This window comes from Oncorhynchus keta, chromosome 31 (genome assembly GCF_023373465.1).
Source record: "Oncorhynchus keta strain PuntledgeMale-10-30-2019 chromosome 31, Oket_V2, whole genome shotgun sequence".
Classification (NCBI taxonomy): Eukaryota; Metazoa; Chordata; class Actinopteri; order Salmoniformes; family Salmonidae; genus Oncorhynchus; species Oncorhynchus keta.
Window position 1 is genome coordinate 5,485,252 of NC_068451.1, and position 21,126 is coordinate 5,506,377.

The 21,126-nt window shown below is 41.9% G+C and overlaps 2 protein-coding genes across 3 annotated transcripts; one reads left to right on the plus strand and one right to left on the minus strand.

Annotated features, from left to right (window-relative positions):
- Positions 1–6,028: 6,028 nt before the first annotated feature.
- LOC118364255 (mediator of RNA polymerase II transcription subunit 18) lies at positions 6,029–12,469 on the minus strand. The gene is made up of 7 exons (XM_035745646.2): positions 10,810–12,469; positions 10,581–10,709; positions 10,300–10,440; positions 10,124–10,167; positions 9,163–10,003; positions 8,774–8,870; positions 6,029–7,012 (listed from the first exon to the last, which is right to left on the minus strand). The coding sequence occupies exons 6-7, from the start codon at positions 8,844–8,846 to the stop codon at positions 6,459–6,461; spliced, it is 627 nt and encodes a 208-aa protein (XP_035601539.1). The 5' UTR covers positions 8,847–8,870; positions 9,163–10,003; positions 10,124–10,167; positions 10,300–10,440; positions 10,581–10,709; positions 10,810–12,469; the 3' UTR covers positions 6,029–6,458.
- A 150-nt stretch (positions 12,470–12,619) lies between these two features.
- LOC118364254 (cytochrome P450 4B1-like) lies at positions 12,620–20,640 on the plus strand. 2 transcript variants are annotated; one of them, XM_052489363.1, is made up of 12 exons: positions 12,620–12,905; positions 13,049–13,193; positions 13,318–13,362; positions 14,201–14,328; positions 14,604–14,740; positions 15,412–15,566; positions 15,838–15,944; positions 16,396–16,586; positions 16,840–16,973; positions 18,925–18,989; positions 19,469–19,551; positions 20,046–20,640. In XM_052489363.1, the coding sequence occupies exons 1-12, from the start codon at positions 12,714–12,716 to the stop codon at positions 20,221–20,223; spliced, it is 1,560 nt and encodes a 519-aa protein (XP_052345323.1). In that variant the 5' UTR covers positions 12,620–12,713; the 3' UTR covers positions 20,224–20,640. The 2 variants fall into 2 exon arrangements, with proteins under 2 accessions (XP_052345323.1, XP_052345324.1); XM_052489364.1 differs by lacking the exons at positions 12,620–12,905; positions 13,049–13,193; positions 13,318–13,362 and adding an exon at positions 13,424–13,972.
- The last annotated feature ends 486 nt before the right edge of the window (positions 20,641–21,126 follow it).

Here is a 21,126-nt window from a genome sequence, read left to right on the forward strand (position 1 = left end):
TCTGCCTCCGGCAGTGAGTTAAATCACTCACTCGCACAAGAAGAAACCATTGGTTGGCTGGATCCACAATGGCTGAGAGGGCCCGATGCCAAGCAGCTGATTAGCCTGGCTGGGTTCCTCAGGCAGCGCGGAGGAAAGGTACACAGGGCGGGGGGGCTCATGACCAGAGATCAGGCTACTAAACACAAGTTTAAGTGGAATAAAGCCAGCAGAATGTTGTGTATGATGGGCTGGACATAAACAGCCCTGGGCAAGAGGCATCTGCTTCTTTAATATATAATTCACTTTACAGGCAGCAAGAAACATCAGACTCAGTCCTTGTCCTTCGGGCCATGAGTCTGGTTTTGGTTGTTGGTCAAAGTGGTAAGAAGAGCGCTGTCTCTATCTTGTACTTTCATTGATAAATCAGCCACTATGGAATTCTGTGCACAGAAAAGGGCTGTATTTGAATCATTACAAGCAGACTTAATGGCAATGGGACAGACATGTTGTAAGGCAGGCCGGAAGTGAGGGCAGGTGAGCCCATGTTGAAATAAAATAGTCCTCTCTACCAATGAGCAAGACCTCGCCAACCAAAGCATTGCAGAGTGGTGACTAGCTGGCACAACCACAAAGTTATACAATCAGATTTGAAACCTAACCTTAACCACACTGCTAGTAACCCTAATGCCTGCCCTTAAATTCATTTTTACGAGACTATTTAGACTTTGCAGCTGGCCCATCTAGCCAAAATCGCTCAGTTCTGATTTATGACAATAAACGTCAAACTGTTCACCAAACCTGACAGGCTAATAAGTCAAGGAGAGATAGCCACCTGCTTCCCAGCCCCTCCTTTCAGACACAGTCGCCTCTTAACACACCAGGGTCACTTGACATTGAACTGCCAGCTCAGTCAATGCAGGGTTACTGCGAGATTTCACAATTTAGGTCATTATTCTACTTACCTACTTTTCCATTACCTGTCTCAATGGCACTGGCCGTGCGCTCACAGACACCCTGCTGGGACAAATACAACTTTGCAATCTCTATACGACATCGGAGAATGAATAAGGAAGTGGATAGAATCATATTTCTTATGTTCAGTAAAAGTAACACGTGTATAAAATATCGATGACGACAGTATGTTTAGCTTTGTAAGATTATACATGACCAACCACCCAGCTTTGGAGTAGTTCTCCAAAGCTCGCTACTGTACCGGGAGACTTACAGCAATTGTCTTAAGCTAATGATATGCAAACTGCATGCAGAGACTAAAAATTGTATCCATTTGTTCGTCTGACTCGTTCGTCTGACTATGGGTAAGTATGAAAACAAAATCTCGCAGTATACCTTTGAGCATTGGGCATGATGTGCACTTGCAGCTACAGAGCATTCGGGAAGTATTTCGACCACATTGACTTTTTCTACAAATTGTTATGTTATAGCCTCATTTTAAAATGGATTAAATTGCCCCCCCACCCCCATCAACGAACACACACACATCAATGTACACACACATAATGACAAAGCAAAAAAATTAGAATGAAATATCACATTTACATACAGTACCAGTCAAAAGCTTGGACACACCTACTCATTCAAGGGTTTTTCTTTATTTTTACTTTTTTCAACATTATAGAATAATAATGAAGACATCAACACTATGAAATCACACTTATGGAATCATGTAGAAACCAAAAATTGTTAAACAAATTAAAATATACACTGCTCAAAGAAATAAAGTGAACACTTTACTCCAAGTCAATCACACTTCTGTGAAATCAAACTGTCCACTTAGGAAGCGACACTGATTGACAATACATTTCACATGCTGTTGTGCAAATGGAATAGACAACAGGTGGAAATGATAGTCAATTAGCAAGACACCCCCAATAAAGGAGTGGTTCTGCAGGTGTTGACCACAGACCACTTCTCAGTTCCTATGCTTCCTGGCAGATGTTTTGGTCATTTTTGAATGCTGGCGGTGCTTTCAGTCTAGTGGTAGCATGAGACGGAGTTTACAACCCACACAAGTGGCTCAGGTAGTGCAGCTCCTCCAGGATGGCACATCAATGCGAGCTGTGGCAAGAAGGTTTGCTGTGTCTGTCAGCGTAGTGTCCAGAGCATGGAGGCGATACCAGGAGACAGGCCAGTACATCAGGAGACGTGGAGGAGGCCGTAGGAGGGCAACAACCCAGCAGTAGGACCACTACCTCCGCCTTTGTGCAAGGAGGAGCAGGAGGAGTACTGCCAGAGCCCTGCAAAATGACCTCCAGCAGGCCACAAATGTGCATGTGTCTGCTCAAACGGTCAGAAACAGACTCCATGAGGGTGGTATGAGGGCCCGAAATCCACAGGTGGGGGTTGTGCTTACAGCCCAACACCGTGCAGGACGTTTGGCATTTGCCAGAGAACACCAAGATTGGCAAATTCGCTACTGGCGCCCTGTGCTCTTCACAGATGAAAGCAGGTTCACACTGAGCACATGTGACAGACGCGACAGTCTGGAGACGCCGTGGAGAACGCTCTGCTGCCTGAAACATCCTCCAGCATGACCGGTTTGGCTGTGGGTGTGGGGTGGCATTTCTTTGGGGGGCCGCACAGCACTCTATGTGCTCGCCAGAGGTAGCCTGACTGCCATTAGGTACCATTAGGTACTGAGATGAGATCCTCAGAACCCTTGTGAGATCATATGCTGGTGCGGTTGGCCCTGGGTTCCTCCTAATGCAAGACAATGCTATACTTCATGTAGCTGGAGTGTGTCAGCAGATCCTGCAAGATGAAGGCATTGATGCTATGGACTGGCCCGCCCGTTCCCCAGACCTGAATCCAATTGAGCACATCTGGGACATCATGTCTCGCTCCATCCACCAACGCCACGTTGCACCACAGACTGTCCAGGAGTTGGCGGATGCTTTAGTCCAGGTCTGGGAGGAGATCCCTTAGGAGACCATCCGCCACCTCATCAGGAGCATGCCCAGGCGTTGTAGGGAGGTCAATACAGGCACGTGGAGGCCACACACACTACTGAGCCTCATTTTGACTTGTTTTAAGGACATTACATCAAAGTTGGATCAGCCTGTAGTGTGGTTTTCCACTTTAATTTTGAGTGTGACTCCAAATCCAGACCTCCATGGGTTGATCAATTTGATTTCCATTGATAATTTTTGTGTGATTCTGTTGTCAGCACATTTAACTGTGTAATGAAAAAAGTATTTAATATAAATATTTCATTCATTCAGATCTAAGATGTGTTATTTTAGTGTTCCCTTTATTTTTTTGAGCAGTGTATTTTATATTTTATATTCCTCAAAGTAGCCACCCTTTGCCTTGATGACAGCTTTCCACATCCTTGGCATTCTCTCAACCAGCTTCATAAGGTAGTCACCTGGAATGCATTTCAATTAGCAGGTGTGCCTTGTTTAAAGCTTAATGCATTTGAGCCAATCAGTTGTGTTGTGGGTGGTATACAGAAGAAAGCCCTATTTGGAAAAATACCAAGTCCATATTATTGCAAGAACAGCTCAAATAAGCAAAGAGAAACGACAGTCCATCTTTACTTTAAGACATGAAGGTCAGTCAATGCGAACATTTTCAACAACTTTGATAGTTTCTTCAAGTGCAGTCACAAAAAACATCAAGCGCTATGAAGAAACTGGCTTTCATGAGGACCGCCACAGGAAAGGAAGACCCAGAGTTACCTCTGCTGCAGAGGATAAGTTAGAGTTACCAGCTTCAGAAATTGCAGCCCAAAGAAATGCTTCACAGAGTTCAAGTAAAAGACACATCTCAACATCAACTGTTCAGAGGAGACTGCATGAATCAGGCCTTCATGGTTGAATTTATGCAAAGAAACCATTACTAAAGGACACCAACAAGAAGAAGAGACTTGCTTGGGCCAAGAAACATGAGCAATGGACATTGGACCGGTGGAAATCTTTCCTTTGGTCTGATGAGTCCAAATGTGATATTTTTGGTTTCAACTGCAATGTCTTTGTGAGACGCAGAGTATGTGAACGTATGATCTCTGCATGTGTAGTTCCCACCGTGAAGCATGGAGGTGGTGGTTTAATGATGCTTTGCTGGTGACACTGTGTGTACAAACTTTTGACTGGTACTATAAGTATTCAGACCCTTTACTCTGTACTTTGTTTTAAGCACCTTTGGCAGCGATTACAGCCTCGAGCATTCTTGGGTATGACGCTACAAGCTTGGCACACCGGGGAGTTTCTCCCATTTTTCTCTGTAGATCCTCTCAAGCTCTGTCAGGTTGGATAGGGAGTGTCGCTGCACAGCTTTTTTCAGGTCTCTCCAGAGATGTTCGATCGGTTTCAAGTCTGGGCTCTGGCTGGGCCACTCAAGGACATTAGGGAGACTTGTCCCGAAGCCACTCCTACATTGTCTTGGCTGTATGCTTAGGGTCGTTGTCCTGTTGGAAGGTGAACTTTTGCCCCAGTCTTAGGTCCTGAGTGCTCTGGAGCAGGTTTTCATCAAGGATCTCTCTGCACTTTGCTCCGTTCATCTTTCCCTCGATCCTGACAAGTCTCCCAGTACCTGCCGCTGAAAAACATCCCCACAGCAAGATGCTGCCACCACCATGCTTCACTGAAGCGATGGTGCCAGGTTTCCTCCAGACGTGACGCTTGGCATTCAGGCCAAAGAGTTCAATCCTGGCTTCATCAGACAAGAGAATCTGTTTTTTCATGGTCTGAGAGTCCTTTAGGTGCCTTTTGGCAAACTCCAAGCGGTCAGTCATGTGCCTTTTACTGAGGAGTGGCTTCCGTCTGACCACTCTACCATAAAGGCTTGATTGGTGGAGTGCTGCAGAGATGGGAGTACCTTCTAGAAGGACAACCATCTCCACAGAGAAGCTCTGATTTTTGCTCTGACATGCACCGTCAACTGTGGGACCTTATATAGACAGGTGTGTGCCTTTCCAAATCATGTCCAATCAATTGAATTTACCACCGGTGCTCTAATCAAGTTGTACAAATGTCTCAAGGATGATCAATGGAAACAGGATGCACCTGAGCTCAATTTCGAGTCTCATAGCAAAGGGTCTGAAAACTTATGTGAACAATATTTTTTATTTTTTAATAAATGTGAAAACATTTCTCAAAACCTTTTTTCGCTTTGTCATTCTGGGGTATTGTCTGTAGATTTAGGAAAAACTGTATTTAATCAATTTTAGAATAAGGCTGGAACAAAATGTGGAAATAGTGAAGGGGTCTGAATACTTTCCGAATGCACTGTATATGGGAGGGCATCAGAGGAAAACTGATCTCTAGCCAAGAATGGACATGATGACAAGACCATTTTGAAATTATGACTGTAGATTAAACAACATGAGGCCTCAAGTCTTGTACTCACAAGAGCCTCCCTCCACACAGGTTGCCATTGATGTAGTAATGGGTTAAGAGAAATGAGAGGGGAAGGGAAATCAATGCTTTTGTGAGAGGAAGAAAGGGAAAGCTTTCACAGGTATATATATCATTAAGCAATTGAAAAAGCTAATTAGAGTTGTGGGATGAGATGTGCAGATCTTGTGGCTAACTATTACCATGGCAACCACAGCCCATGTGTAGATGATCCGAGGTACAAATATAACTGGCTCTAACCAGAAAGGCTGTTTTTACAAATAGAGTAGGAGAGCTCCCTAGTGGTAGTCAATGGAAATGGCACCTGTCAACATTTAGAATACAAACATTGGGGAATGTTGCAGATAGAAATGTTTTTAATAGAGCTGGAATGATGTGGCGGCAGGATGGGCATTCGGCCAGTAACCTAAATGTCGCTGGTTTGATTCCCCGAGCCAGTGGAAAATCTGTCGATGTGTCCTTAAGCTAGGCATGCCCAATTGCACCTGTAAGTCGCTCTGGATAAGAGCGTCTGCTAAATGACTTAAATGTTATGATACATTATTCTACATGTCAGGATATGTTGTGAATATGTAGATTAGAACAAACTGGCCTGTCTGAACATTACACGATGTTGTGTCCTGCTGCACACGCACTTGTTGAGTGCTGCAAACCAAGAGGACACTGTTGAGTTGAGAAAAATATTTTTTTATAAACACTATAGCGCTGTGCATTTTTTAAAACATCTCAAAGACAGAACAAAGCACTACACAAAATGTGTGTTCTAAGAGTTCGGCACTGTGAATAGAAACATTGTTATTTATTGGCTCATTCAAAGCCTCATTTGTCACATCAGCCATGTTGGCTATGTCATAAACCTCCTGTGAAGTCCTTGTCAAACACCACTAACATCCAAATGACAGATGGTCCTTCTCCAAATGTACGAGACACGCATCAAGATTGTGAGATCTAGAGTTGATTTACAGAGACAAAGGACTGTGGGAAAGCACTTTCTCATAGGAATCATACAAAAATAAGTCCCATGTAAAAGAAATAATGTTTTAATAAAAACTACACTTTGTCCATGACAGCCAACAGAGGCTCATCATAAAACACTCCTTCTTACATGTGTCTCTTGGGGTCAATCTTCTCCAGGTGAACCAGGGGCTTGAGCTGCTCAGCGAAGCTGCGCATGTCCTCTGACATGGTATCCTGGCCCGCAGGGGCCAATACACTGAGCTCCACCAGGTAGGAGAGTGACAGCGGCTCAGTGTTCTCTGTATTCCCGGGGACCAGGATGCGAGACAGTTTACTCACTACCACTTTGAGCACACCTTTGCGGAAAATGTGGCCCTTAGCTATGAACTCGTGGTCCATGCGGAAGCCCATTTCATTGAGGAAGTCGGGCAGGCTGTGCGAGGCGGCCACATCCACACAGTTGCGAACCAGCGCGTGGCGGGACTTATCACCCACCTCCGGCTGGCCCAGGTAGCGCAGGTGCCAGGGCACTGTGGGGTGGGAGAGGGAGCGGCGGGCTCGCAACAGGAACGGGTTGCCCTGCTGGCCCTTCAGGAGGTAGACCAGCTCATGGTCGGCAAATGTCTCGGGTTCCATGTTGTCACAAAGGCCCCGGAGGCGGTGCAATAGGATTTCGAGGGCCTGGTCCAAGACGCTGCCTGAGTGTGGTGACATGACAGAACGGTGTAAGCAATGTTATATTATCAAGTGTAGCTTGAATCAGTGCAACTTGCCATTTGGACTTTTTAAGAGTGAATTGAAATGCAAATTCAAAAATGTAAAAGGCCTCATTGAAAATAGAAAGCAATTTTCAATTATTGAATCGCAACTAACTGATACAGAGGTGACCAAGCCACAGCACAGGGGCTGGTATGGGTTCTTCAGCTGAACACGGAAAGTATTCAGACCCCTTGACTTTGTTACGTTACAGCCTTATTCTAAGATTAATACAATACATTTCTTTCCTCAATCTACACACAATACAAAAATAATGACAAAGCAAAAACAGGTTTATACAAATAAAAAACAGAAATACCTTATTTACATAAGTTTTCAGAGCCTTTGCTATGAGACTCTAAATTTAGCTCTGGTGCATCCTGTTTCCATTGATCATCTTTGAGATGTTTCTACAACTTGATTGGAGTCCACTTGTGATAAATTAAATTGATTGGACATGATTTGGAAAGGCAGACACCTGTCTATACAAGGTCCCACAGTTGACAGTGCATGGCAGAGCAAAAACCTCTCTGAGACAGGATTGTGTTGAGGCACAGATCTGGGGAAGGGTACAAAAACAAATCTGCACCATTGAAGGTCCCCAAGAACACAGTAGCCTCCATCATTCTTAAAACTGGAAGAAGTTTGGAACCACCAAGACTTCCTAGAGCAGGGCAATCGAGGAAGAAGGGCCTTGGTCAGAGACGTGACCAAAAACCAGATGGTCACTCTAACAGAGCTCCAGAGTTCCTCTGTGGAGATGGGAGAACCCGCTTGGCATTTGCCAAAAGGCACCTAAAGGACTCAGACCATGAGAAACAAGATGCTCTGGTCTGATGAAACCAAGATTGAACTCTTTGGCCTGAATGCCAAAGGGCCACGTCTGGAAGAAACCTGGCACCATCCCTACGGGAAAGCATGGTGGTGGCAGCATCATGCTGTGGGGATGTTTTTCAGCAGCAGGGGCTGGGAGACTTGTCAGGGTCGAGGGAAAGATGAACGGAGCAAAGTACAGAGAGATCCTTGATGAAAACATGCTCCAGAGCACTCAGAACCTCAGACTGGGGCAAAGGTTCACCTTTCAACAGGACAACGACCCTAAGCACACAGCCAAGACAACGCAGGAGTGAATAGGGACAAGTCTCTGAATGTTCTTGAGTGCCCCAGCCAGAGCCCGGACTTGAACCCAATCGAACATCTCTGGAGAGACCTGAAAATAGCTGTGCAGTGATGCTCCCCATCCAACCTGACAGAGGATTTGCAGAGAAGAATGGGAGAAACTCCCCAAATACCAGTGTGGCAAGCCTGTAAAGTCATACCCAGGAAGACAAGGTGCTTGAGCTGTAATCACACAGCCAAAGGTGCTTCAACAAAGTACTGAGTAAAGGGTCTGAATGCTTATGTAAATGTAAGATTTTATTTATTTTTACATTCGCAATACCTATTATTTTGGTCATTATGTGGTATTGTGTGTAGATTGATGAGGGGAAAAAACGATTTAATACATTTTATAATAAGGCTATAACATAACAAAATGTGGAAAAAAGTGAAGGGGTCTGAATACTTTCCGAATGTACTGTATTGACATTGATTATGATCTGGATATATTTTTCAAGACCCCTACAAGATACCCAACCACAGAATACCAAATAGGTACGCCTGCCCTACTGGAGACTCAAGAATCTCGAACGAGGTAAACTCACCTTGGAGCAGGTACTCCATCATGTTAATTGTGCCCCCCGTGATGGGCAGCACTGAGACTGGTGGGGCCTCCATCACTCGTCAGTGTCAGACAGGTAACTAGAGCAAGGGGAAAAATGAAAACACCTCAATTAATTCGTATTACATAGACTAACGTTATGACTATAAACATAATTTCTTAATGATTGCATCTCCAACCTAGCCATATTTCCCGACTGGCTAAGCTATCAGGCTAGTTAGAGCTAGTTTAGACAGACAGTATCTCATTTCATTCAAACAAATAGTTAGCTAGCCAGTTAGCTAGCTAGCCAAATAAGCTACAGAAAAAAATTAAACAAGTCACCGATAAGAAAAAGTAACTGAGAAATCAGGCAAAATGCACTTAACTCACCTTGTGTTTGGCGGCTTGGACTGCCGAGTACCTGCTTCTTCCTTCGCAAACTGCCACTGCAGCAATTCAAGCTAACTTGCAACCTAGCTAACGTTAGCTCATAGTTACATTGAAACAAGCTAGCTAGGTTGCTAGGCAGGTACAAATAAACGTTTTCAACGTTCACAGTAACAGATTGGCTAGAGTTGAGCCCGTGTGATGGGGGAGGAACAGCTAGCTCGCTATCATACATCTCACCCAGATCCGCGTTTGCGCATTGTACAACGATATGCAGCAAGGGGCATTAAAGAACGGAAACGTTCCGAAAGCATCTGAAAACGTTCTGAAAGCAACTCAGCGGATCGATGAGTTCAAAATGTTACATTTCAGCAACTTGTTTACAAGTATGTCACAAATAAAATGTATAGACATCTGAATACACAGGCGTTATGCTTTTTGATATATAAAGCAGGCTTTCTTCCTTTTATTTTTTAAAATATTGGTTTAATTAAAGGTTAAAAGTACAGAAGTGCGTGACACGGTGCAATAACAATTTAATACAAACAAAAGGTCATGCTAAAATGTGATTATATTACGTTTTGATAGAATATAAAACAAACCAATTCAAAGCATAAAAATCATTCCCAACAACAACAGTATGCCTTTTTGGCATTTTGTGTGCCTGAGCACAATGGAAACACTTGATTTAAACTATTTATTACGCCTCTCATCAAAGTAGTGTCATTCTTAGTTCCTAGACCCTGATATGACTGTACACACACTCATTGTCATTTCTGATGTCATCTCTCTGTTGGACTCTCCTGATAACCAAGGATGAATAAACACATGTAGTTTCTTCCTCCTGTTGAAAGGAGATGGATAGATGTATGTGCATAATACTATATTGATGTGCAACTAAACATCATCAATATCGTTTTATCGAGAATAATAGTAGTAATGTCGGTGAGATAAGATAACTTACAAAGCTGGTCCCCTGGCCACCACAGAGAAGTTGATTGGCAGAAGCTTAAACATTTGAACAAACAGACAAACATTTCCATTAAAACAGATAGGGCCTCAAACTGCATTACCATCTCCAAACAATTGTATTAATCTTGTGATCTCCCCAAAGATAACAATATGGTATATTTATCCTACCTGCGATTATTCTCCATTTGAAATGGCATAATTTAAACAGTGCCAGTGCAACAAGGAAAAGGCACACAGCTGCAGAGACTCCAGCTACTGTTGATGCCAGCCATTGAGGTTCTCGGTTACCTGGAGGAGTAGACCCATTGTCTATAAAAGAGGCAACAGTGTTGCGTAGTGTTACTACAGAAAATGCTGTTAGTAAAGTAACTGGCAATCCTGTTGATGTTAGAGAACATGTGGAAAGTCAGTGAGATTGGGGTTTAAGAACTACTCCTTTTGGGTCTCACCTATGCTTTTGTTGGTGGTGTTGTTCAGAGCGGAGTCAAGTGCGTAATATGTGCTGGTAATCACATTCTTAGTTACTTCATGCATAAAACCACTGCTTGACACAGTGGTTATTATTGGCATGTGAGATCCTAAATAAAGAGATAGATGGTTAGGGTGAGCTGTAAACTAATTTAGTGTAGACGATCAATCTGCTTGCAAATTATCTCCAATTATAATAGGCTGACTAACCTTTTTCAAGAACAACTGAAGTGGACAATCCATATGTGATCTTGTCATTTTTATACAATCCACATAAGTATATTCCTTGATCCTCCTCTGTAAAAGGGCTGATTACAAGTGAACGATTCCTTAAAACACTCTTTCTATGCCAAAAATGTTTGGAAATGAGATGTAGGCCACTTTTATCCTCATGAAAAATCTGGGTGCGGTGCCGACCAACATTGTTTGTACTGTAAAACCAGCTAAAAGATTCTGGATGACTTTCATTACTTATGCAGGGTATCAACAATTTTCTCCCAAGCGGTATGCGAAGAGGACTTGAAGATTCTACAACACATTGATAAAAACACTAAGAAAGTACAATAGCGTTACATGAAAGTACTGTTAATAAAGTGTTTATAAAAGGTTTATATGTAAGGAATGGATGAATAAATGATGGATTGATGATTGAAATAGTTAGCAATTTCTCTTATGCCTATAGAAAACAATAACAACATCATGTTAATTCAGCTTCATCAATCGCCTAAACAAATCACTCAATGCATGTCCTATTTGATTAAACTGATTAGCAGGTTTTCAACGTCCAGAGAGACATTTGAATATTGACATTTCAAATGAGTATTCAAAAACATCTATTTTTAAGTTTCTGTGGTACATCTGTAAACTAATTGTTGGGCTGTATAACAGTGTACAATAAGGTTAAACACTGTATAGCCTTTTGAATTTTCAATAAAGGCCCATACATATGTGAGAATTCTAACCCCCAGGTAGTTTCACTCAGCTAAGTATTGAGTGATATTAATGTTTTTGTAAATTTCAGACACTTACCTGATGTTGGAAATGAGGCCCAAACCATAAATACAATAATTATGGCAGAGGTAGCGATCATGATTACAATAAACACTGTTGAGGCAGAGATTAGTCCCTACTTAAGCATTATATTTAAAACAGCCACAAGTAATCTGCTTTAAAATGTGCAGGCTACAGGCCTACGCCGAAACTGACACTTAATGATTATAATTTAAAGCTATAGGAAATTAAGCAGAAGTTACAAATCACAAATCGAACAGTTGACTCAGTAGGAAACAGAGATAAAAAAAAAAATACTTTACATAAACATTTATCAACACCTCCCACACAGATGTTTCCTCTCAACCAATGGCATAGGCTGTGGTTGTAAGTGTCAGTGACACAAAATGGGGTCCTTGACTAATGTGGTCTGGAGCTCCATTTTCCATCAGCGGGTTTGCATGCAGCTTCTTGCAAGGCGTTAACACCAAATGTGAAATCTGATGTGTTAATTGACAGCATGCCATTAGTCACTAGGCTTATAAGCCTTCAATCGGAAATGTTGGTTCCGTTGCGTTGCAATTTCTGTTAGACACAGTGTGTTTCGACCTAGACCGTGGCCTTTATGTTGTTATTCAGAGAGGGATAGCCAATCAAAGGGTTAACAGGAAGTCAACATGTGCTACCTGATTACAGTATATCTTCTACTATATAATATAGTGGAGGTTGATGGCCAATGTCCAACATTTGTTTGGATTTTGTCCAGTAGTGTCCTCCTCTTGGGGTTCCCCAAGGTTGTGTGATCTCCTAATAATATAGAGCTAATCAGTCATGATGACTGTCAGATGGGAAAACATGATTCTGATATTTGCAGAGCTGAATATTTGAAGATATCAAGGAATTAAGAATGAACAAGAATTAGATACATCAAGGTAAATAATTGGTATGCAGTGCTTTGTCTGCTCTGGCAGGCTGGACTCCGCCCCTCAACATTTGTCCCACAATGACCTCAAACCACCCACCCTACTCTCTTCTGCTTCTCGCAGTTATGTCATTTACCAGACCGTTGGCATTTGTTGTAAAAGTTGTCAATGGTAGCTTTCGGCAGTTAGACGTCCATTGCAATGGAGTTATTTGAAACGTTGAAAAAAGTGACGCTAGATTCCTATCGCATTCATCACTTGGTTGCAATATTTAGCTTGGTCTATGTCATTCTTAAAATCTCTAAATTTATTGTCAAAAGGAATGAATGGATTCGGGCGCTCGAGACATTCCCAGGACCACCAAAACACTGGTTTTTCGGGCATGTACGAGAGGTAAGTTAAAATAAGAATTTATTGAACGTGCACATTGAGTGACTTCAACATTGTAGCATCAGCTTCAGAGGCAAGTTTCGGTGTCACGCTCGTGCGTTTCCTTCTTTATAATATAAGTGCATGTTTTCTCTGTTGTCTTGCAGTTTAAACAAGATGGGAACGACATGTATAAGGTTGTCAAATGGGGAGAATCGTACCCCCTTGCATTTCAAATGTGGTTTGGTCCATTTGTTTCCATCCTCAATATTCACCACCCAGATTATGTCAAAACCATCCTGGCATCAACAGGTTGGTCTCTGGAACGACAATACTCACATCATTATTTAAACAAGTTGCATCTATGTACAGTATGTCTATCTATGGAATCTCAGTACATGTGATAGAATACCTGTTTCACTCTCTTTCTAAATAGAGCCCAAAGATGACCTTTCATATAGATTTCTTATTCCATGGATAGGTAAGGTTGCATTGTCTTTGCCATAATCACATATGTTACAAATATTGAACCAACATTTGATTATATACATTTAACTGCAGATATTTTAAGAATAGGCATTTTCAAATAATCTTCCTTTTGGGTGCAGTTCTGGTTTTCAATAACTTTGTGACTCATGCCACTTCGGCAATTATACAGTTATGGTTATAATGTCCACTACAGTTCAAAAGTTTGGGATCACTTAGACATTTCCTTGTTTTTGAAAGAAAAGCACATATTTGGTCCATTAAAATAACATCAAATTGATCAACAATATAGTTTAGACATTGTTAATGTTGTAAATTACTATTGTAGCTGGAAACAGCAGATTTTTTTTATGGAATATCTACATAGGCGTACAGAGGCCCATTATCAGCAACCATCACTCCTGTGTTCCAATGACACGTTGTGTTAGCTAACCCAAGTTTATCATTTTAACCGGCTAATTGATCATTAGTAAACCCTTTTGCAATTATGTTAGCACAGCTGAAAACTGTTGTCCTGATTAAAGAAGCAATAAAACGGGCCTTCTTTAGACTAGTTCAGTATCTGGAGCATCAGCATTTGTGGGTTCAATTACAAGCTCAAAATGGTCGGAAACAAATAACTACACTGTATTTCTGATCAATTTGATGTTATTTGAAGGGGAAAAAATGTGCTTTTCTTTTAAAAAACAAGGACATTTCTAAGTTCTCTCTCTCTCTCTCTCTCTCTCTCTCTCTCTCTCTCTCTCTCTCTCTCTCTCTCTCTCTCTCTCTCTCTCTCTCTCTCTCTCTCTCTCTCTCTCTCTCTCTCTCTCTCTCTCTCTCTCTCTCTCTAGGGGATGGTTTACTGGTGTCTAAAGGTCAGAAATGGTTCCGCCACAGAAGACTCCTGACCCCTGGCTTCCATTACGATGTTTTAAAGCCCTATGTCAAAATGATGGCTGATTCTGCCAAAACTATGCTGGTGCGTTTTGCTATCTCTACCCTAATTACTGTATAGGTTGACAACCATAGCCTATATGGGGGGAATTTCTGGATACAAAAAAGCTAATTGCATAACAGTTAACGTTACATATTCTCCCAAATGTATAAGAGTGCTGTATAGTTTGACAACTGTATTTGGAGGGAAATTCTGCATGAACACGCTAAAGGGGTAATTTAATAAGGGAGTGACGTACTATGAGTATGTAACTATCCATCTTGTGCAAGTTGACTATGTCTGTCCTCTTTCTGTTCCAGGACAAATGGGAGACTCACTCAAAATCCGACGAGTCATTTGAGTTATTTGAGCATGTGAGCCTCATGACACTGGACAGCATTATGAAGTGTGCCTTCAGCTCCAACACTAACTGCCAGACAGTGCGAGGGGGAGAGAGGTCAGTCAGTTAACTGTTTTTAACCACTGCATTATCTGCCATTTACATCTGTGTAATGGTCTGGGTGGAGCTGGTGCAGAGGATTCAGGTGCAGGACAGCAGAGATGAGTAACACAATGAACTTTACTCAAAATGTCAAAATACACTAAGTAATACCAAGCCCACAAACATCGGACAGAAGTTACAATAAACAAACACTCACAAAAACCATGGGGAAAAACAGAGGGTTAAATAATGAACATGTAATTGGGGATTTGAAACCAGGTGTGTAAAACAAAGACAAAACAAATGGAAAATGAAAAGTGGATCGGCGATGGCTAGAAGGTCGGTGACGTCGACCGCCGAACGCCACCCGAACAAGGAGGGGGGCCGACTTCAGTGGAAGTCGTGACAATCTGCCCATGTTGAAAATCTTGTCTTGTCAGTGTTAATGTTATAAAAATTGAAAGCTGATATAGGATCAGATTTTCTTTTTAGATCATAATTCATATGATTATATAGACAGAGGGGACCTGATCCTAGATCAGCGCTCCTACTCAGAGACTCTTTGTAAGTACGGGCCCAGAGGTTTTCAGGCCAGACCACATGATCAGGAAACTCAGGGCCCTGCCTATAAGCAATGATTGAGAGGAAGTAACTTATACTTTTCTGTTGTTTTACTCTCATTTCAGTGGAACCAACTCGTACATCAAGGCTGTGTACGAGCTCAGTGATCTGGTGAATGTCCGTCTCCGGACCTTTCCCTACCACAGCGAGTGGATTTTCCAACTTAGCCCACATGGGTACAAATACAGGAAGGCATGCAATGTTGCACACAGTCATACAGGTGCGTTCTGTGAATGAAGGTTGAAATTATTATTTTAATCCCCTGCACCAGCAGGTCTCAGCCCTGAAAACATTTATGTATGAATTTGACAAAGCAAATATACGCTGAAAAAGCAGCATTTTTCCCCTAGCCTCTGTGCTTCTACATCTGCATTGCTTGCTGTTTGGGGTTTTAGGCTAGGTTTCTGTATACAACTTTGTGACATCTATGATGTAAATAGGGCTTTATAAATAGAACAATCAAACATTTTATTGATTCCCTCTGCTTGTAGAGGAAATCATACGAAAGCGAAAAGAGGCCTTAAAGGACGAAAAGGAACTGGGCAGGATACAGGCTAAGAGAAACCTGGACTTTCTGGATATCCTGCTCTGCGCGCGAGTACGTCACACCTCTATTACTCTACTACACTATTATCCACCATTATGCCATTTATGCACTCATCTAACCAGGTCATTAGTTAAAACGGCTACATCGGCGATGACATAGTATGTCATTGAATGAAGTCAATTCGAATAGAAACTCATCGTAGCATCAAGATCGCCAGTATGCTAGAGTTTATTTTCTATTCGTTATATTCTCTCTCCATGCAACTGGTAACACGATAGCCTGAGTGCCAGTTTGTTTTTGCTATCCAACTCCTTGTCAGTCATTGTCATGCCAAACACATGGCGTGGCTTGAAAATGAGCAATGGAGTTGGCAAGAGAACAAACAGATCGGAGACCAGGCTAGCACCATTATAGTTTTGCGAGTTATACCTTTTCCATAAAATGAAGCCAAACAAGGAAGAACATGCAAGGATCTCATTGTTCCTTATGGTTTTCAATCCAGGACGAGGACCAGCAGGGCCTGTCAGATGAGGCTATCCGAGCAGAGGTGGACACCTTCATGTTTGAGGGGCACGACACCACAGCCAGTGGGATCTCCTGGACCCTGTACAGCCTGGCCTGCAACCCGGAGCACCAGCAGATCTGCAGGGAAGAGGTCATCAGCGCCCTGGAGGGGAGGGACACCATGGAATGGTAGGTTCCACTGTCCAGGGCCTGTATTCATAAAGCGCCTCAGAGTAGGAATGCTGATCATGATGATTTAAAAGACAAAACTGATCCTAGATCAGCACTCCTACTCTGAGATGCCGTTCCTTTATTTTAGATATAGAGTAAAGGAAGGGAAATCAATCAGCCTGTATTTTCTCTTATATTGGAGCCACACAATACATGGCAACATGTTTACTAAAAGAGAATTGATATAAAGATAATGTTCTGCATTCTTAAGGGAAGATCTCAGTAAAATACCATACACAACCATGTGTATAAAGGAATCCCTCCGCCTCTACCCTCCTGTACCTGGGATGTCCAGGAAGATAACCAAACCTATGACGTTCTTCGATGGGAGGACTGTGCCTGCAGGTAAATGTGTACATTTAAAAAACATGTTGCATTGTGATGTACTGAAGGGGACTTTTTTGTACATTTTAGTGGACTGGGGCGAGACAGTGGTAGGAGAGTGGGTCACACAGGCAGTGGGTTGGAATCAAATCCACGCCGACACTGGTGGGTATTTTTACTGTAGGCAGTGGAACTAACCACTACACCGACCACTCCAGGCCATGCAAGGGGCTTTTAAAAAATGATAGTTTTAAAGGCATAAGGGCTCTGTGCCTTAACATGAGGCCATAATGGGTTGCAATGGAGTCCTCCCTAACCTTTGCCTCAGTCATCAGCTATAACAAATGAAATATTAACTCATGTTTGTTTGTCTCCAGGGCTAGTTCTCCTTATTGCATTGGGATTGTCACCAACTAGTTTATACAGTGCCTTGCGAAAGTATTCGGCCCCCTTGAACTTTGCAACCTTTTGCCACATTTCAGGCTTCAAACAAAGATATAAAACTGTATTTTTTTTGTGAAGAATCAACAACAAGTGGGACACAATCATGAAGTGGAACGACATTTATTGGATACTTCAAACTTTAACAAATCAAAAACTGAAAAACTGGGCGTGCAAAATTATTCAGCCCCCTTAAGTTAATACTTTGTAGCGCCACCTTTTGCTGCGATTACAGCTGTAAGTCGCTTGGGGTATGTCTCTATCGGTTTTGCACATCGAGAGACTGAATTTCTTTCCCATTCCTCCTTGCAAAACAGCTTGAGCTCAGTGAGGTTGGATGGAGAGCATTTGTGAACAGCAGTTTTCAGTTCTTTCCACAGATTCTCGATTGCATTCATTCAGAGTGATCATGGGCCTCTTGGCTGCATCTCTGATCAGCCTTCTTGTATGAGCTGAAAGTTTAGAGGGACGGCCAGGTCTTGGGTAGATTTGCAGTGGTCTGATACTCCTTCCATTTCAATATTATCGCTTGCACAGTGCTCCTTGGGATGTTTAAAGCTTGGGAAATCTTTTTGTATCCAAATCCGGCTTTAAACTTCTTCACAACAGTATCTCGGACCTGCCCGGTGTGTTCCTTGTTCTTCATGATGGCAAGTCTCTGCAACTTTTATTTTCGGACCTCTGAGACTATCAGGGGCAGTGCAGGTTTGTACCTTGTCAGCTCGGGGTTTGAGACCTTGATTAACACACTAGGTGGATTGTATTTATCATCATTAGTCATTTAGGTCAACATTGGATCATTCATTAGATTTAGGTCAACTCACTGAACTTCTGGAACTTCTGGAGAGTTTGCTGCACTGAAAGTAAAGGGGCTGAATAATTTTGCACGCCCAATTTATCAGTTTTTGATTTGTTAAAAAAGTTTGAAATATCCAATAAATGTCGTTCCACTTCATGATTGTGTCCCACTTGTTGTTGATTCTTCACAAAAAAATACAGTTTTATATCTTTATGTTTGAAGCCTGAAATGTGACAAAAGGTCGCAAAGTTCAAGGGGGCCGAATACTTTCGCAAGGCACTATATGTAGAGACTGTGTCTCTACAATCAGTGTGTTTATTCATCTTTTTCATAAGCAGTGATATATTTTCTAGTGCCAGTTTCTTGGACACACATTAAGCCTAGTGATGGACTAAGTCAAATATTAATTGGAGGTCCTCCATTTAAAGTGATTTTAGTCCAGGACTAGGCTTAAACTGTGTCCTGGAAACTGGCCCGAGTATTTCATTTTTTTTTATGTCAAATGAATTGGTGCTGTTGGAGCATTCTCACCATGTCCTTCTCATTGTGTTTATTACTGCCAATGACCAACAAAAATCTCTCCCAGATAGTCTCTCTTTCTGCCTCAGCAGATGGATCCTTTTGCAGCATGGACAATATTATCACTGTGTCCATAGGAAACTAAACAGATGTCAAGCGCTAACACTGTGTAACACTGTGGAAGTGTAATTCGCCTCTCTTTTCTCCCTCTAGGTTGTCTTGTTGGAACCAGCATTTTTGGCATTCATAGGAACGCCACCGTTTGGGAGAACCCTAACGTGAGCACACCATCTTGATGAACACAATTTTCTCAATTAACAGGGTTAATATCATTTGTGATTAGTAGTAGAAGAAATGCTAGCTTGAACAGCTGAACATGCGTCATAAAATCATGCGTTTCTGGTCACAGAGGACAAGGTCTAGAGTATTGACAGAGGAAGGGGCTGTTGCTGAGTTAGTTTGTAATGAAATCCATATGACCTAGCAGTAACCCCATGGGTTTGATTTTGACTAATCTATCGCTATAAGATTCAGGGTATACACAATAGGGAAATGAAACCTGTTTATACAAGCCTGGTGGCAGTTTGTCTCACCAGCCTGGTTTGTTTGTGCTGTCTTGCCAACTCATATGGTCATGTTTGCAGTGACAATGAACAAGACAACACAAACATATTTGGAACCAGCTGTCTACCTATATACAGTCTTTTCCACTGTTTCTATTTACTATTTGTCTCTCTTCTATTTTGTATTCTCGTAGGCATTCGACCCACTCCGATTTCTGCCCAAGAACTCTGCAAAAAGATCACCCCATGCCTTTGTCCCTTTCTCTGCCGGCCCGAGGTTCGTTTCCACACCAGTGCCATGTGACTCAGCCCCTATTTAAGAGAGCAGCATTGGCAGCAGGGTTTGGTTCTCACATTAGTAGGCTGGGACTAGGATGGAACCATAGACCTACTCATTTACCTGACTGGATTTTGGAGCCCTTCGGTCCCTTGATGCCTGTGACCTAGATCCAACCTCACTATAAAAGGGGGATGGGACCTAGCACGTTCCCAGATCTTTCTTGTTTGGCATGACAATGAAAGTAGGAGTTGTCAAAATCGCACAAACGGATCTGGGATCCCTCTGACACAACAGCAGTTATTATAGGTCTGTAGAGTTGGCAAAGGCTGAACTCCAAAGAGCTGTAGGGTCTGTCTGATGTGGTAATGTTTTATTATATAAAAGAGCTATAAACCATTGGTAATCTTACCACATAACTTCTTTATTACACAGGGTGAATGTACAGGAGTTCTACAACATAATTATTTCAATGTCTTTTTCTCTGTCTGTAGAAACTGCATTGGGCAGAACTTTGCCATGAATGAGATGAAGGTGGTGGTGGCACAGACACTCAAGCGATATCAGCTGACCGAGGACCCAATGAAGAAACCAAAAATGATTCCAAGACTGGTGCTCCGCTCACTCAATGGGATCCATGTGAAAATCAAACCTGTCGATCTTGAACCATAAGGAATGTTATAGTTGCACTTTTGTTATCAGGCATAGGCTACTGTTTGTGGAATGTTCATATGAATTTGTTTTTAACATGCTAATTCACCAGGAAATGGAAAATAAAACCTACATAAGGAATATTTTTTAAATATTAACTTCTCAAAGCTATATTCAGAATTTTAATTTAAATATCCATGTAAGGAGAATATTATATGTCTTATATACAAAGATGAATTTAACACTAATTTATGTTACTAATAATTTGCTAGTAACTAACTGCCTAAATGTTGTTTGTTTTTCCTTTTGACATATAGCCTATGGTAAGTCAATGTCCCTTGTCAGTGATGTGACAGTTTGAAAAGGAATAGACATAGGATCGAGTTAATGTTATTCTCACTATTTCAAATAAACGTGTGGTGCAAACCACTCAGGAAATTGCTGGTGTAATCCATTCATTTGCGTTCTCTCAAATCAATGTATCTTCAAGACAGTTCCATTGAGAGTGTACCTCTGTCCCTTTCAGAACAATAGAGGCCTTATAACATTTTCTCTTTGTTGTTATCCATAACATATCCAAGCCTACACGGTTTACCAGGCAAGTTTGTATTTTGCATGGTGTTTCCAGCACGCTACCTCACGTAACTTAACACTTCTTCCCTCGCTGCCACTTGAATCTACATAGCACTTGAAATGATTTGTGTTTTATTTGACCTTTATTTAAATACATACAACTATCAATTTAAGTACTATGGGATAGTTCACCTAGATTAAAGTTAATATTGGTTTCCTTACCCTGTAAGCAGTCTGTGGACAAGGTGCGACAGCAATCCATGCTCTGGTTTAGTTTCCCTGGCACTGTTTCCACACGCTTTCCCATTCAAGTCATGGGACCGGAATTAGCATTTTTCACGCATCATGTTC